The sequence below is a fragment of the Fragaria vesca genome, linkage group LG2, assembly GCF_000184155.1.
Source record: "Fragaria vesca subsp. vesca linkage group LG2, FraVesHawaii_1.0, whole genome shotgun sequence".
In the NCBI taxonomy this organism is placed as follows: Eukaryota; Viridiplantae; Streptophyta; class Magnoliopsida; order Rosales; family Rosaceae; genus Fragaria; species Fragaria vesca.
This window is the reverse complement of record NC_020492.1, coordinates 6,987,088-7,004,210: the sequence shown is the minus strand read 5'-3', so window position 1 is coordinate 7,004,210 and position 17,123 is coordinate 6,987,088. Positions and strand designations below refer to the sequence as shown.

Sequence of the window (17,123 nt, the reverse complement as noted above, 5' to 3'; positions counted from 1 at the left end):
GAGAGGAGAGAGAGAGAGAGAGAGAGAGAGAGAGAGAGGTGAGGGACTTTATTGCTGCTGTCTGTGAGTGTGAGAGTGTTAGCTCCAGCAAAGACTGGGTTTTTCTTTCTTTTGGGTAAGGGGGCGGTCTGATCCACGCGCTAAGCGAGAGCGAGTGTGGTGGGGGAGGAGGGGGCCCCGCCGAAACGCCCAGGTTCGCGGCCGTTTCGTATCCGGGAGTGGGAAACTGGGGAACCGTTTTTCTGTTGTGCTACACGTTAATTTTTGAATGGCGTTTTATGGTTTTAGATTCGGGAGAGAATTTAAAAAAGAAAGTTTAATATGGAAAACCATTGTGGTCAATGGGGTTTTTAACTATTACATCTCATCTTGTTTGGAAGTTTCTTGTAATCTAACCATACAATTTGAAATCAAATTCAAAATAGAAGGAAATTTACTTTATTTCTATATGTGTATGAAATACATATAGATATAGAAACAAGCATATATAGATATATGAAATACATATAGATATAGGATTGATAATGGACAATTTTGATGGTTTTCAAACTTGTTAAATTTATGTAAAATTTTTCAGCTTTTAGACGGTCATGTATCTTTGTCTAAAATACAAGCAACTTCAACATAATAGCAATTTCAATCAAACGTTAAAGTTTTGACTAATTTTTGATAACCTTACCACTCCAAGATAATAGTTATACTACGAAGTTTTTTTTTCTCTTTATGTTCACTTGATGGAGATATTTATAAGGAGACCGTTAGAGATGATTTTGATAAATACCCAACGTCTCAAAGGTAATTACACATGAGCGATGTCAACTATACCAAAACTATCAAGTAGCTAAAGACTAAATTCTAAACAGTAATATTGATCGTCATCTTATTATACGTCTCGTAAGACTGAACATATATCATAACTAGAGTTTAAAATGCATTATTTTACTTGTAACTTTCCTCTTCTTCTATTTTATCACACGTATAGTTAGTCCTTTGAGTATAATCATTATTTTACTTGTAACTTTCCCTTTTAATTTTTTTATTTTTTTATCACACGTATAGCTAGTCATGTAACTTATAGTGACACTTATGTTCAATATTTAATTTCGAATTGAAATTTGTTTAGTTCTTATAGTTTGAAGTTGACATATGTTTGGTCTTTGTGGTTTCATTTTAATCTGAATGTTCCTTAAAGTCACGACTCCTTCCAAATGGTCATTCCGTTAATTTTATTTGTTAGAATGCTGACGTGGCCGTCAAAAGCCGCTTTTGACGGCCACGTCAGCATTCTAACGAAACGTCAGCATTTTAACGAATAAAATTAACGAAATGACCATTTGGAAGAAAAATCGTGACTTTAAGGACCATTCAGATTAAATTGAAACTATAAGGATTTATGAAATGTTGACTTCAAGCCAATTAGCCACATGGACTATTCAATATTTAACCCTTTAATTTGTGTTGGACAACTATATATCTCTTAACTTTTTGATGATATAATCATAAGAATACTTATCGAATATATTACGTACATAAACCTACAGGGCCCTTCCAATGAGAGATCCCTTTTTTTGACATATATGAGGGATGGGAGATTACACCAACTTTTCGATTATATTTTTGAATCTCTACCGTTCAGTTTGTTGGTCCTTATATATAGATCAATTCTGCAAATTTTTCAGCCAATTTGGTGATCGTTAAGATGTCGAACAAGATTAAATCAATGAACGAACCAAATCTGCCAGACCTGAACCGTTCATGCTTATAATTAAAAATCGTAGTTTTGAATGCCTTAACGATCACCAAAATTTCTGAAAATTTGCAGAAGTGATCTACTCATATAGAACTACATATTGAACGGTGGAGATGTGATTTTGTGATCAAAAAGTTGGTGTAATCCCCCATCCCTCATATATGTCAAAAAAAGGGATCCCTCATTGGAAGGGCCCTGCATAAACCTAGGAGGCCAAACTGTATATCTCGTAAGACCAAGCATCCTAGGAGGCACTCATAACCCTTCCAACGCTCATGACTCATCTAGCATTGTAGGAACTTTGTTTGACTAGAAAGCCTATTATGTACGTAAACCTGATGACTTCCAACAAACACGATTATACGTAGACTAGAACATAGTAAAGCCTCATGCAACATTCCTCTTACTCTGTCCCTCGCTTCATCATTAGATTTTGGTATAGACTCTCCGGTGACCATTTCAGCCTTACATTATGTCATTATTTCTTTTTCAGATTTCTATGATCTTGGTTCAACATCACAATCAACGTCACATTGTTTCGCCTAACTGGGGACCTTCTCCACCTTCACAACATCTGATTTCTGAACATACTCAGGCATGAGACTATTGGGTTTCAAATTTTAAAGTGCTACGCTTTAGAGAATCCTTCATTTCAAACCCGCCGTTCTTTTCACATCGTCTTTATTCATTGTTTCCTCAATGACAATTTGTTCCCAAACCCCAATCAGGTCAATCGCAAAAGCCTGGACTTTCTTTCTTAGATGTTTTGTGAGATTATTGAGACAAAACGGAAAACATCTTCAGTGCACGACGTGTATCTTCACATACATACATGGTGGTATGTATGTGAAGATAATACAGAAACATATAGAAACATGGTGGTTGAATATATAAATTGTTATAAACGGTTAAAATTACATCGTGTAAATACACGTCGTGCATGCAAGAAGTTCCGGACAAAACGACGTATTTGACTTTTCAAATTTTTCTGTAAATTTTCTGTTTAGCAATTTTGATGGATGTTCTCTATTTGACTTTTCAACACTAAAACGACGTCGTCATAGTTGTTGTTTCCAAAATTGGCTGCGGGCTAATATAAAAAGAAAAAAGGAAAAAAAAAGAAAAAAAACTGAATCCTCTGTTTTCACATCACCAAAACGACGACGTGTGCTGATTAGATCTTGCTTCCTCGGTTAAGAGCCCCTCTTCTTCCTTCTTTCCCGGGATTTCTAAACATCTGATTAACTGTTACTTACTCCCACTTCTCTGAGTTCTCTCTTCTCTCATCACACTAATTCCCATCAATTCTAACCGCTCAAATCCTCTGTTTTTTTATTTTTCTTCTTCTTTACCACAGACCCCTTTCTCTCTGTTTTCTTCGTTTTCGAACTCCAAGCTCTTCTGGGTTCGTTTAATTCCATTCCAATATTCATCTCTGGCGGTAAAGTTTGAGTCTTGAATTATATGCTCATTTGGGTGTTGTTATAAATCTTCACACCCTACTTTTCACAGCCTCGGTTTCAATCGAATATTGAGGTTTTGATTATTGAGAGGTTGAAGGTGCGTTACTTACAATTCTGGGATACTATTGGTTTGTATTTATTCTGAGGCTATGTGTTTGCATGGTAGCTTCACTGCACAGAAGGATTTTTGGGCGTTGTGAATTTGGAGCTTCTGTTGTTTTGGTATGTTTTTGTTGGAAGTTTGCTCAGTTTTGGAATGCTTTTTGTGATTGAATAGAGATTATCAGGTTTAGGGTTCTTGGAAATTTTGGCTTCGGTGCAGAGCTGTAGTTGTTCTTTTAGTAATTTTAATAAGATTTTAGTTGGACCAGATATTCTAAAAGTGGTAGAGTATTTGTTTTGTAATTGGGTTGTAATGGCTAGTGGAAGAAATTGCACTACTTGAGTATAGAAGGGTGGATTTTAGCTGGATAAGCCAAACTTGGATGTCCATGGAGGGTTCGTGTAGGCTCGGGTCAAAAGGCCTAATAAAGAAGCATGAGTTTGTAAGAGTAATAATTCAGTGCCTGTATTCGATTGGATGTGGGAAGTCTGCTTCATGCTTGGAGTTGGAGTCTGGCATTGCTTGCCAGTCTGATTATTTTCGAACGCTGGAATCAAAGATATTGAGTGGAAATTGGAATGGTTGTATTGATATGCTTAATGACATTAAGGAGTTGACTGAAGAAACAAGAGCTACTGCTTTGTTTCTAGTATTGAAACAGTCACTGCTGGAATATTCGAAGTGTGGGGATGACAAGTTGGCTTTAGAAATTTTGCGGAGAGAGGTTCCATCATTACAGGTGGGCAGAGAAAAGATTCACAGCCTTGCTCACAGTATCCTTTTCTCGAAGGATATGGAGCAGAGTAAGACAGACAACAATGAGGTCTGTGAATTGCGAAGAAAGCTGTTGCAAGAATTGGAAAATTTGCTTCCTCCACCAATTACAATACCTGGGCGAAGGTTGGAACATCTGGTTGAAACTGCTGTTTTGACCCAGATTGATTCATGTATGTATCATAATTTATCGGGTGCTGTTTCACTATATGAGGACCATTTGTGCAGTAGGGATCAGATTCCTACTGAGACTGTACAGGTGTGATTTGCTGGCTGAGCTTCTGTCTTGAAAAAAATACTACTAGATTTTTTTCTTTCTCCTTTTGCTTTATCATGTTCATTTACTGGATGCTTGAGTTACAAATGAACACTTGTTTGTCACTGCTGCAGATTTTGACTGAACATAAGAACGAAGTCTGGTTTGTACAATTCTCTCATAACGGGGAGTACTTAGCTTCATCATCAAGTGATTGCACAGCCATCATATGGAAGGTACCATTGTATTGTATGATGTGATTTGCATTAGAAGTTTGTTTGAGTTTTTTAATGTTGCTTTCATGCTAAACTTTAATTTGAATGTTAAGTTCACCTATATAGGCAGATAGTGTACTTATTCAGAGGAATTCTAGTCTGCACTTCGCAGGAATAAGATCGTGTTACAGTTAATGTTCTAGAAATTGCTAGAGAAAAATCTTGAACTCTCAAAACAAATAAAGAAAATAATTGTCGGCTGAACTGTTTGCACATTAAGAAAATACGTTAACCAAATCTTTGAATTGATTATCAATTTATGCTTCCAGAATCCACCAAATGTGTGAGGAAATAAATTTTTGTCCTTTTAGGCGGGCGAGATGCATCAAAAGGAATCTATTCCTATCTTAACGTCCATCAAAATTGTATATAGTGCCATATGGACATATGCATGATCAAATCATCAAACGAGCTGTCTGTAACGGTAAAGAAACTTGTTAATGTAGAAACAAAATTATACAGTTGCTAGACATTATGCTATTGTTAAGTGTTAACTTATGTTCAGTGCAAACTGGATATATATGCTACATAGGATCCTAATGTGTTTTTATTTTTTAAAATTTTATTATTTAATTTATCTTTATTCAATATAAGCTGTATAAGTTGAATGCTCAAAAAGTTTTGGACAAAAAAAAAAAAAAATCAGATACTGTTGGAGTTCACCTTAATTAGTAAAAAGTAATTTGTGGAATCTAATCACACTGTCCAAGTTGGGGAAGATGCTATGTTGCTAGGGTCTCTGACATTAATTCTACCTTTCGGTACCAGGTGCTAGAAGATGGCAGCCTGATATTAAGACATACCCTGCAGAGCCACCTTAATCCAGTATCCTTTGTGGCATGGAGCCCTGATGACTCAAAGTTGCTTACATGTGGAAATGGTGAAGTCCTCAAGCTATGGGACGTGGAAACAGGTACATGCAAGCATACATTTGGAGATCGTGGCTTCATTGTCAGCTCATGTGCTTGGTTTCCCGACTCAAAGCGACTTGTGTGTGGCAGTGTCGACCCTGAAAAAGGTATCTACATGTGGGATTGTGACGGCAACGAGTTAAAAGCATGGAGAGGCATGAGGATGCCCAAGATTGTAGATCTTGCTGTGACACCAGATGGGGAAAATCTTATCAGCATTTTCTCTGAAAAAGAAATTCGGATTTTTAATGTGGGAACAAATGCTGAGCGAGTTATCTCCGAAGACCATGCTATCACGTCCCTCTCAATTTCTAGAGATAGTGAGTTCTTTATCGTCAACCTCAATAGCCAGGAGATCCATATGTGGGATGTTGCTGGGAAAATGGAGAAGCCACTAAAGTATATGGGTCATATGCAGAGCAAGTACGTGATACGCTCCTGCTTTGGTGGAGCGAATAGTACATTTATTGCCAGCGGGAGTGAGAACACACAGGTATACTTTGCTTCCCCAGATTTGTTATTTTTCTGGATTTTTTCTATACATTCCCTATGTATACCAATCATTCTTGTACAGTGCACTGAATGGGTTCTCACAAATTCAAAAATTACCATCTGCTATAGGTCTACATTTGGAATCGGCGAAACTCTAGGCCAATTGAGGTTCTGTGTGGGCATACAATGACTGTGAACTCTGTGAGTTGGAATCTTAGGAGACCTCAAATGCTGGCATCGGCTAGTGATGATCAAACTATTCGTATATGGGGATCTAGTCGATCTAAAAGGACTCAACCCAAGAAACTGAGTTGAACTGGTCACATCTCCAGTTTCAGAACCTGTGTATATATAGCTTTTATTCTTTTCAGATTCCTATTCATTACTGAATTTGTAAATTTTTTTTTTGAAAATTTTGGTATAGAATTCCTGGTTTATATCCTTACCTTTTTTGACTGTAGCGTCGCATTTGCTAGTCAACATACACACTATTGGAAGTAACCTGGATCTCAGTACTTTGCCCTTTCATGTTAATGTGTTATGTTATTCACAATAATATGTGAGCTTTGCTTCAGATTTGCAACGTTCTTTTCATCCAAGAAATGGGAGGGTAAGAGATGAACTCTACAATTGCATTTTGGTCCAGGTTAGGCTGTGATTTAAAATCAACATTTACCAAAATTGCATATAGCTGTGAAATTGCAAAATTTAACGTAAAATGTATTCATCAAAAGACCCTTTGTACCAAAAATGCAACTTACATTTTATTTTCAGACAACCAAAATACAACAACAAAATCAAACAACAACAAATCATAGCTGATGCAAACCGCGTCAAAACAGCGAAACCAAACAGATAGTTGAAGTTTATTATGTGTGAAAATGTGAAATAGAGTTAACCGGTCCATAACAAAATTTGCCTCTCGGAAGATTTATTAAGCCGATAGTATCTCTCATTCAAAATGTTAACAAATGCATAAATTAAAATTCTAAAAAATAATATATGAGAAATGACACCAAAATAAAATGATAATCATTCCGATAAAAAAAAAAATTAAAATGATAATCCAACAGTCAAGTATCATTTGGTCTAACGATATAGTTTCCCCTTAATAAATAGGAGGTTGTGAGTTTGACTCACAAAATAGTTGAGTTATTTACCTAATATAAAAAAAATAGCAAATTCAACATACTGTTGTTAATAGCCTCCATGTTTTGTCTGATAAAATCAAGATGGGGTTATCAAAAACTAATCTTCAAAATTGTTAAAGAATTGCATGCCCGACGTGTCATAACAGACACCGTCTTAATCTCCAGATGGACGGTACAAATTATAAAAGTAAAAGAGAGCAGAGGGGCAGTTTAGTAAATATACGAAACACCAATATAGGAAAAGAGAGAAAAGAAACAGAGACCCCTGTTCGCTCTTCTTATTCTTATTCTTCCACACAGAGAGCCAGAGCCTCCATTTTTCCCTTGGATTCAGATTTCACGGTTAATTCAACACCGGAGAAATTGAGTCCACGGTTGATTTTATCCACACAGGTCGCTCTCTCTCTCTCTCTCAATCCTACTCCTATGAAGTCCGATCTTATGATGACCGGAGCTTCACCGCCGTCCGATCAGTCCACGTCGCCGGCCGAAAAGCATCACTGCAGGTCAGAGTTCGCAATTCTCTGTCTCTTTACGCATCGATTTTTTGTGTGAGTTTCTTAATTCGATCTATGCGCATTTCTCATTTCGGAATTGGCTGAAATGTGTTCGGTTCCGGAATCTGTGAGCTCAGATTGATGCTTCCGCAGCTTGAAATTTTGTTTTGTTTTTGTATACAGATAATCTGTGTATGATATTTTGTATAATTGGTGTTGGTTGCATGACTTGCCTCCTGTAGATGAAGCTTTGTTTTAAGGCATTGTCGAATCTGAGTTGCGTAGCTAAGAAAGATTCAATTTATTGAGCGCTATAGTGGTTTAAGTTTGGAATTTCGGAAATCATTTGCGATGAATTTCATGTTTCTAGCCTTTGAGTTCGGCGTCATCTTCAATTCTGTTGATTTGTTTGAAATGTGTGTTTGATGAGATTGCCTCAAGTGTGCACAACAGTTCGATGTTCAGGATCATATACAGAGAAGTCAATCTTAAGAGATCCATTGGACTGCATGTAGGTTTTGGGACAAAGTTTGCATTTGGACTCTTAACTCAAAATGAAGTGTAATGTGATTTGTTGAGATCTATATATATGCACGGATATTTGATCCCTTCTATCATGAAAAGAGAAGAAAACATACGATTCAGCCGTTGATTGGGTGGATCTGCCCATCTTTCTTGCTTTCTAGTCAAATGCGCTTATGTGCACAATCTGTCTTATTTTAATATTAGCAGGCTAAAATCGTAGAAAAGAGAAGAAGTTGTTTTTTATTTATTATTGAAACATATTAGTTCACTGATTGTAAATTTCTATGTTGATATTTATAAATAGTAGGAATTAAAATTTAAGTTCTAATCAAACAAATTACTCTAAATCTCAAAATTCAGATTTTTGATTTAAAAGCTTACCCATATGTAATCTTAGAATGTTATTGTTGAGTGAACTTCTCAATATGTTTGTGGCAGAAATGTGGTCAGCTTGATAGTAGGGAGAGAAATTTCTCCTCGAGCAAAACGCTTGCCTAGAAGACGGTGGGGAGAAACTCCTAAAGTGAAAGCTGGTTCCTCTTCCACTGGCCCTGAGTGGCAAGCAACAATAGATGCTAAACGTGGCCTTCTTTCATGGTACCATGAGATCTTTTTTATGTTAACTGTATTCATGAGATATAACTTATATGTTTTAAGAGGGTAGGAGCTTTATGAGAGAGATGTTATGTATGTTCCATAAAGGTTATCAATGATGCTATGTATCTCTTGAATATACATTCTGATCATTCAGGGTTGAAGCAGAGTCACTACAACATTTGTCAGCGAGGTACTGTGATTTAGTGCCTCCTCCGAGGTCAACCATTGCTGCAGCATTTAGTCCCGATGGAAGAACGGTTGCTTCTACACAGTAAGTAACCTAATTCATTTATCTCAACTTGAAATTTTGAACACCAGCTTATGTTTAAAAACTCTATTTTCAATCTTTTGACTCTTGCAGTGGTGATCACACTGTAAAGATAATTGATTGCCAAACTGGAAGGTGCTTGAAAGTTCTGAGTGGCCATAGGAGGACACCGTGGGTGGTAAGCTTAGCTTATACAGCTGCACACTCATTTATTGTTGATGCCTTATGCTATATGCCTTACGGAACAATACTCTTTGCAACCTGTTCAATGAGGACCATAGTGAAAAGTTATTTATTCTCTCTACAGTAATTATAAAAAGAAAGACTTAGAAGGAACTTTTCTAAAAATTCAGATACAAAGTAAATAGTGTTATCACAGTTATTGAACCTACGGCATAAGAATCGACAGGGCGAAAATGTTAGTAGAGTCTTGTTAAACAGTTAGCTGTAAAATGCTAGCTGCTTAGGCTTACTTGATAAATCAGGAAAGCAATTAGGGATGAAACTGAAGTCTGAGTTCTACTTTCCTTTATAAGAATCTCATCGTGTTTCTGATGAATAAAAGTTCCCTACACTTATTATGATTATCATTCTTAAGAAAATTTGTGGAATTAACTTATGTAATCCTTACAGGTGAGGTTCCACCCTTCACGACCAGAAATAATTGCTAGTGGGGGTTTGGATCACGAAGTTCGCCTATGGGATCTAAACACATCTGAGTGTATAGGATCACGTGATTTCTGTAATTTCAAACCCAAAAACTTGCATTCCATTAGTAGCCACCTATTCTTTTTTCTCTTAATTGAGGATTAATAGTTCTATGTCTGTTGGCTTTGATCCCAGATCGACCTATTGCATCCATAGCCTTTCATGCGACAGGGGAACTCCTAGTTGTTGCATCAGGACACAAGGTGATGGTTCATTTTATTATGGACCTTTAGTATATTACAGCCTTGATGCTGAGTTATGAGCTTGTAAATTTATTATTTATGTCAATTTCCTCTTTCAGGTGTATATATGGAACTACAAAAAGCAGCAGTCCTCTCCAGACATTGTATTGAAAACATGGCGTTCACTTAGAGCAGTGCATTTTCACCCCCAAGCTGCTCCGTTTCTTCTAACTGCTGAGGTGAATATTCCAGACAGTATTTAATTAATTATTCAGAATCACTCATCATATTTGTTACATTATTAAACTGATATGCAGGTCAATGATCATGACTCTTCAGATTCCTTGATGACACCAGCAACATCTTCGGGATACTTGCAATATCCTTCTCCTGCTGTTTTCTTGGCAAACGTCCATTCTAGTGAACGCCTTAGTTTGGCTGCTGAACTGCCACAAATGTCTTTGCCTTTCTTCTTTGTGTCACCGTCTGTAGATGGTCCAAGAACAGAAATGCAGGGTGATGGGCATGTTGGTTCAAGTAACATGCAAGTCGCATCTGCCTCACGCCAGTTTGAATCAGATGCAAATGCAACAGAGCAGAGGGATAGCACAGTTTCTCCCATGGAGGCATTTCCATCAGTTCCATCTTTTTCTCATCTCAACGATGCAATGGAGACTGATGAAATGCAGTCTGTAGGGAGAAGCCAGCATGAAAACTCTACCAATGTAGATAATGCTATTGATAGACTACCTGAAAATGTATCAAATCCTCTTCAATTTGCTGAACCTCGGCAACTTCGTCATATGTTTCCTTATAGAGATCCAGCATTTTGGGAGCTTCCTTTTCTCCAGGGATGGTTAACGGGTCAGAGCCAAGCCAGTTTTCCCGCAATGGTTCCCCTTAATGGTGCTGGGCTTGACACTTTAGCCCAACATAATGTTCCTTCTAATTTAGCACCACTTGTGGCACCTTCTTCAGCAATGCGAGGAAGCACCAGCTTATCTGGGGTTTCTGGAAGAGCTGGTTTGCAATTTCGCTTCTCAGTACCGGAATCTGGGGATAGTGCCGCTATCTTAAACGCCCTGCATGATGGGAATGAAGCTCAGCCCATTGTTAGCAGAATCCATTCTGAAATTACTACATCACTGGCTGCTACAGCAGCTGCAGAGTTACCATGCACTGTGAAACTAAGAATATGGTCGCATGACATAACAAATCCTTCTGCTCCACTCAATGCTGAACGATGCCGCTTAACCATTCCCCATGCTGTTCTTTGCAGGTATGTAGAGATACATGACATTTCATTTCATTCTCCTATTTTTGTAGTTTTAGATTCAGCATTGTGGTGGACATGACATTCTTCGCTCAAATGGCTTGAATGAGTAGATTGCAGTTTTTGGTGGCCCCATGTCACCGATACCTTTATTTTTACAATTTTAATTGAATACATTTTGTGAATTGTTTCTGTTTAGCTCGTCATGATGTTTATGCTATTTAAGCTGCATTTTTCTTTGCAGCGAAATGGGCACTCATTTCTCTCCTTGTGGGAGATACTTAGCTGCCTGTGTTGCATGCATGCTTCCTGATATGGAAGCTGAACCTGGACTGCAAAGTGTAGTCCATCAAGATTCTAGAATTGCAACATCCCCAACCCGGCATCCAATCTCAGCACATCAAGTCATCTATGAGCTTCGCATATATTCACTTGAGAAGGCAACGTAAAAATCTAGTCATTTTACAACTATTTCTTATTTTATCTATATTCTGTTATTGATATTTAATGTTGTGTTTATGTATTTCTCATTTTCTGATGCAGATTTGGTTCACCACTTGCTTCCCGAGCTATCAGAGCTGCACATTGTTTGACTTCGATTCAGGTTAGTTTGATAGCAATCTTGGCTCCTCTATGCAGATTTCATTTTGAGTTGAGCCTCTGTATTTAATGTTGTGCCTGCAGTTCTCACCCACGTCTGAGCATATATTAATTGCTTATGGTCGACGCCATGGTTCTCTTCTTAAAAGTATTGTCATTGATGGTGAATCAACAGTACCTATTTACACTGTTCTTGAGGTACTTCCGTAGTTCCTTCTTGTTATAAGACTTACGGAGGTTATATTCTAATTATTTTACTCATTAATTTTAGTCAGTAGTTTGTTCTTTGACAAGTCTTAGATAAAAGTGTTCTTTGTTGGCACATGCTTTATTTAAAGGGACATTAGTTAATACCTTTTGGAGCTTTACTACACATATTGGTCATGGTAAAGGGACTTCACAGCCTTTTTTTCTTTGATCTGGTTATGTTCAGCAAGATCCTAGTGGGTATATAGTACTGTTAACAGAGTTTAAATTGTTGCACTGTCAGTTATCATGCGTGAAACTTCCTAAACCTCAGAGTTGTTGGTTGTAATTCGTAATTCTTGTTGAGTTTAGTTTGAGATGAAATATAAAAAAAGAGTACTGTTAGCAAGACCCTAGCGGGTATATATAGTACTGTTATCAGAGTTTTATTTGTTGTAGACTCAGTTTTCATGAATTTCTTTATTTATTGTAGATCTACAGAGTTTCAGATATGGAACTTGTGAGAGTACTTCCTAGTGCAGATGATGAGGTTAATGTTGCTTGCTTTCATCCGTTTGCTGGTGGTGGTCTGGCTTATGGAACCAAGGTGTGCTTTTGATTCCTCATAAATCTTGCAATTATTAGTCCACTGTCCTTTCTTGGTTCCTCTATAAAAGGTGTTCTCTTTTGCAATGTTAACTTGCTATAAATAACAGGAAGGGAAGCTTAGAGTCCTCCACTTTGATAGTGCTCACGGTGGAAACTGCTTTACAGAGGATAATATGGCTGTCCTGGTATAGTGAGCAAGGTTGTGCCACATTCTTCCGTTTTATATTTCTTGGTGAGTTATCTAAGGTGTCTGATCTTGAAGTAAGTTTTAATTTGGTGTATGTATTTTGCGCATTACAGTTGAAGAGCTTTATTTATCCAATGTAAAGAAAGTGAATTTAACCATGATGTTTACGAAATATCGAGATAAGCATGCAAATGTTAGACATTAGATGGATTTTATCTGTCTAATACTTGCATGCTCATCTTTTATCTTAATGGCTAGAATTCCCCATAAGTTTCCCCTAAATGTCAAAGTTCAGACTAACTTATAATATACACCTAATCATACCAACTTCTCCAAATCTTACAACTGTTCTAATTTAACAGAATTGTGTTATATTCCTATCACTAAATACTCATCTACATTCAATATACAAAGAATGCAGAAAAAATCAGAATTTCAGGCCTTGGCACATGAGGATGTTTAACGATAAGATTGGACGCGGGTTTTTAAATTGATGAAACATTGGCAGGATTGGGTTACAGTTGGATAAAATCGATGATTAGAGTTAAGGGGTGTTTCAGCCAATAAGCCTGATGTCTCTCTGTTTGTTTAAATTCTAGAAGCTACATTCATAACAGTCCACCATCTCTTCTTTCAGCTTCTGCAAGACTTTTACTTGTGTAAATATAATCTCAGTAAATATAAACTCTTATTCTGAGATTAATTCCATCTGCGTTCAGCTACTGTTTCTGTTTTTGTTGGAACTTATGGTGATATCACTGATATGGTGCTTTTAGGATCCACAACGATGTAGATATCGGAATGCACATTCTTAAAGAGCTTCTGCACATTACAAGAACACATATTCTGAAGTGCAAAGCAGGAGGATGTCAAGAGGATCCGGAAACTTGTGAAAGATGGTGGTTACCCTATCAAAGGTGAAGCGATCAGCTCCCATATAAATGAATGGTTGTGTTTATGAAAACCATGTGTGGGTGATAGCAAGGGACAAGGTAGATTCATGTACATATAATAACGATGTTCGATTATATAGAAATAGAAAAAGAAAATAAACGTATTTGATCACATCAGATCATTTGAAATCAGTTCGTTTTTCTTTCTTTTTTTTCCACGTAACCTGTGAAATACATCTTTCGAAAGCTTTTCTGCTGATTTGAAATAGTATGCATTACAACAATAGACATTTTCTTTTTGTATTTTTATGGAGAATAATCAGAATATGCCGTCCCATTCAGCATAAGTATTTGCATGCCTGTAGCTGTAATGCAAAATCATTAATTTCAGATTCCCTACGAATTGCGGTCTTTCTTTGTTGCATCAAAAAGAAAGAAAAACAACCTTAGAAATTGTGTTTTTTTTTGTTACTAGGGGTTTTATGGCCATATTTGGTTTGGTTCACCATTCTAAGAGTCTTTCAAAACCAGAATCCATTTGCTTGAGGTCGTCGAACATTTCATCAACAAATATGTAACTTCCAGTTGTTCGTTCGGCTAGAAATGCGACCTTTTAACCTACCTGGTAGTTTGGTAGAGAATTGTTTAGCGTTCTAGGATTAATGTGAGCAGAGCAACAGTTAGAAGGTGGCGCGTGAGGAGTTTGGTCGTCTGTGAGCTGCAGACGTATGAACTTTGGGTGAGTCATGGGGTGAGAACAAAAGAAAATTGGCAGAAACAGCATCATCCAGCTAAGCAAACAAAAAAGAGGGATGGGAAGGGATTCGGAGCCCCAGGAAGCAATTTTATCCCGACGAATCTTGGGTCCTTTCAACCGGTACCACTCTCCCTCCTCCTTCACCAAAACAAGAAAGCTCTAGTAATGCCAAACCAAACGCAACCATGACGACCATGGTGACATATATTCCTTTCCCATCAATATTATCATATTTGGTTTATGTGCAGTACGACCATGGTCTTGCTGATGAGGAGAATATTACTGTGTCACAAAAATACTATAATTTCAATTAGGACAAATTGATTTTCTTTTTCTTTGTTATTCACTTTTTTAATAAAACAAAATGAATCCTTATCCCGTATCGGGTACGGTACGCGCGGATGTGTATCCAGATTTGAATACGATATGGAGTATGTCTATGTGGATTTTAGATACGCTTAGATACGTGGTATCTAGATTTGGGTTTCTTTCTCTTTGGTTTACCCGTACTAGTCTTTATATCCGTGAAACTGACGCGTAGAAGACGTTGTTAATAGGTTTTTGTTTTTTTTTTTTCTTTCTTATTTGTAGCTATTTTCTCTTTTTGTGAAGTTAGTACGTGCGTGCGTAATGGGGAGTTTTTTATTGTAGTTATAAATCTCAACTTCTCACATCCTTTCCATGGTTATTTACTCCTATTTTTATTTTTATTTTCTTTTTATTTTTTTATTATACTATCCTTTCTGTTAGAGAGGAAAGATCCCACATCAGAAAAGGGATAAATAAAATACAACTTATAAGTGGATAGATCACACTTAGGGGGGGGTGTATTGTATATGGAATTAGTGGAAGTTTTAAAGAAGTCTATGGAATTTGAAAGTCTAGATGTATTCAATACAGACTTTTAAAAATTAATCAAAGTCTGGGTGTATTCAACTAGATTTTAAAAAATCATTATGAATTCCACCAAAGTTCAGGGGTATTCAATTAAGACTTTTTAAAATGAATAGAAATTCAGATGTATTCAAAATATCATTCATACTTATGGAATTAATAACTTATGGATAATTGTGGACTTTGTAGTGTAAATTACACACACCAAACTCTAATATTTTTCCATCCACTATAGCAAAGATTTTTTAAAAATAGTAAAGAAATCAGATGTATTACAAATATCATCATACTTATGGAATTAATAACTTATGGATATTGTGACTTTGTAGTGTAAATTACACACACCAACTACTAATATTTTTCCATCCCACTATAGACAAAGATTTAAGAAAAGTCTACGACAGACTTTCTCTTTACATGTGAATAGGTTGATCCTACGATACATCATCTTTTTTTTTTTTTTTTTAATAATATTTTGTGCTATCAATGTTCTATTCTACCTATTCTTTTCAATGTTTTTTGAATGTTAATTAACATTTTGTTGTCTTTTAATTGTAATGTTTGGTACCCTCGATAACTTAAATATTATCTACTAACTCTTGATATTAGAATCACATGATCATATATTTTATATTTGCATACATGAATTAAACTTGTGAATATCTAATGTCCCACTTTAGAAAATGTGTCTTTAGTTTACGTACAAGTATGCGTGTTGTTAAGTTAATATAATCTTTTTCGTTACCTATGTTTATGTATTTCAATTAAATATTACAACTGTATGCATCTAAATTAGATAGATGAGCACTAAACTTATAATCAGTGTTATTATGTGTTTGTCATTGTATCTTTATTTTTATTTTCTTTCATGTAACTCTATAAGTATTGAGAAATCTACAAAAGTCATTCATATGAAATTTGTAGATTTTAGAAATCAGTGAAAGTCTGTATTAAAAATCGATGGTTTTAAGAAATCAATGAAAGTCTATGAAACTTTTCAAAGAGTCTGTACATTTTTCAAAGAGTCTGTACACTTTTCAAAAAGTCAGTTGATTAAAATAAGTCTGCATAAATCCAAATATAATACACCCCCTTTAATTGTACCGAGGCCTTTTGTGATTAAAACCCAACACCTTAAAAGTGGTTAAGTTGGGACAGTATCAGTACAATGATGATTCACGGGCCACACTTGTCCATGTTTTAGTTGGTATCAGAGCGGGTCCCTCTTCAATTACGTCTCCTAACATAACGGGAGAAAGTCTCCTAGCATAATGAGCCCAGAATTAGGTTCATCGAATTGCTATCGGAAAAATTCCGAATGGCCCATACCATACCAAGTGCCTGCAATGGGTCTTAGACTGAAGCATTACCAATTTCCGATGTGGGAATTGGGCTGAATGAATTCCACGTGCAGACCTAAAAAGTTAGGTTGCACGTGAGGGGGAGTGTTGGAGAGGAAAGATCCCACATCAGAAAAGGGATAAATAAAATACAACTTATAAGTGGATAGATCACACTTAATTGTACTGAGGCCTTTTGTGATTAAAACCCAACACTTTAAAAGTGGTTAAGTTGGGACAGTATCGGTACAATGATGATCCACGGGTCACACTTGTCCCTGTTCTAGTCTTTCAACTTGATTGTTTCAACTAAACACAATAAAAATAATTTTGGTAGAACATAATTTGGTGAATTTCTAAACCTCTCGCTTTATAGTAATAGAGATGTAACTGGAAAAAAGAGAGAAGAAAGTGGCAGAAATCGTTGCCTCT

At 36.4% G+C, this 17,123-nt stretch overlaps 2 protein-coding genes across 2 annotated transcripts; both read left to right on the top strand.

The window, feature by feature from the left end:
* The first annotated feature begins 2,990 nt into the window (after positions 1-2,990).
* LOC101290928 (WD repeat-containing protein 26-like) lies at positions 2,991-6,339 on the top strand. The gene is made up of 4 exons (XM_004292205.1): positions 2,991-4,349; positions 4,481-4,582; positions 5,390-6,025; positions 6,154-6,339. Exons 1-4 carry the CDS (start codon positions 3,699-3,701, stop codon positions 6,337-6,339), a joined length of 1,575 nt encoding a protein of 524 aa, XP_004292253.1. The 5' UTR covers positions 2,991-3,698.
* Positions 6,340-7,601: 1,262 nt separating this feature from the next.
* LOC101315408 lies at positions 7,602-14,009 on the top strand. The gene is made up of 14 exons (XM_004292204.1): positions 7,602-7,681; positions 8,636-8,794; positions 8,949-9,065; positions 9,156-9,240; positions 9,696-9,804; positions 9,906-9,973; positions 10,072-10,191; positions 10,270-11,231; positions 11,470-11,670; positions 11,769-11,829; positions 11,910-12,023; positions 12,505-12,618; positions 12,728-12,852; positions 13,584-14,009. The coding sequence occupies exons 1-13, from the start codon at positions 7,602-7,604 to the stop codon at positions 12,809-12,811; spliced, it is 2,274 nt and encodes a 757-aa protein (XP_004292252.1). The 3' UTR covers positions 12,812-12,852; positions 13,584-14,009.
* The last annotated feature ends 3,114 nt before the right edge of the window (positions 14,010-17,123 follow it).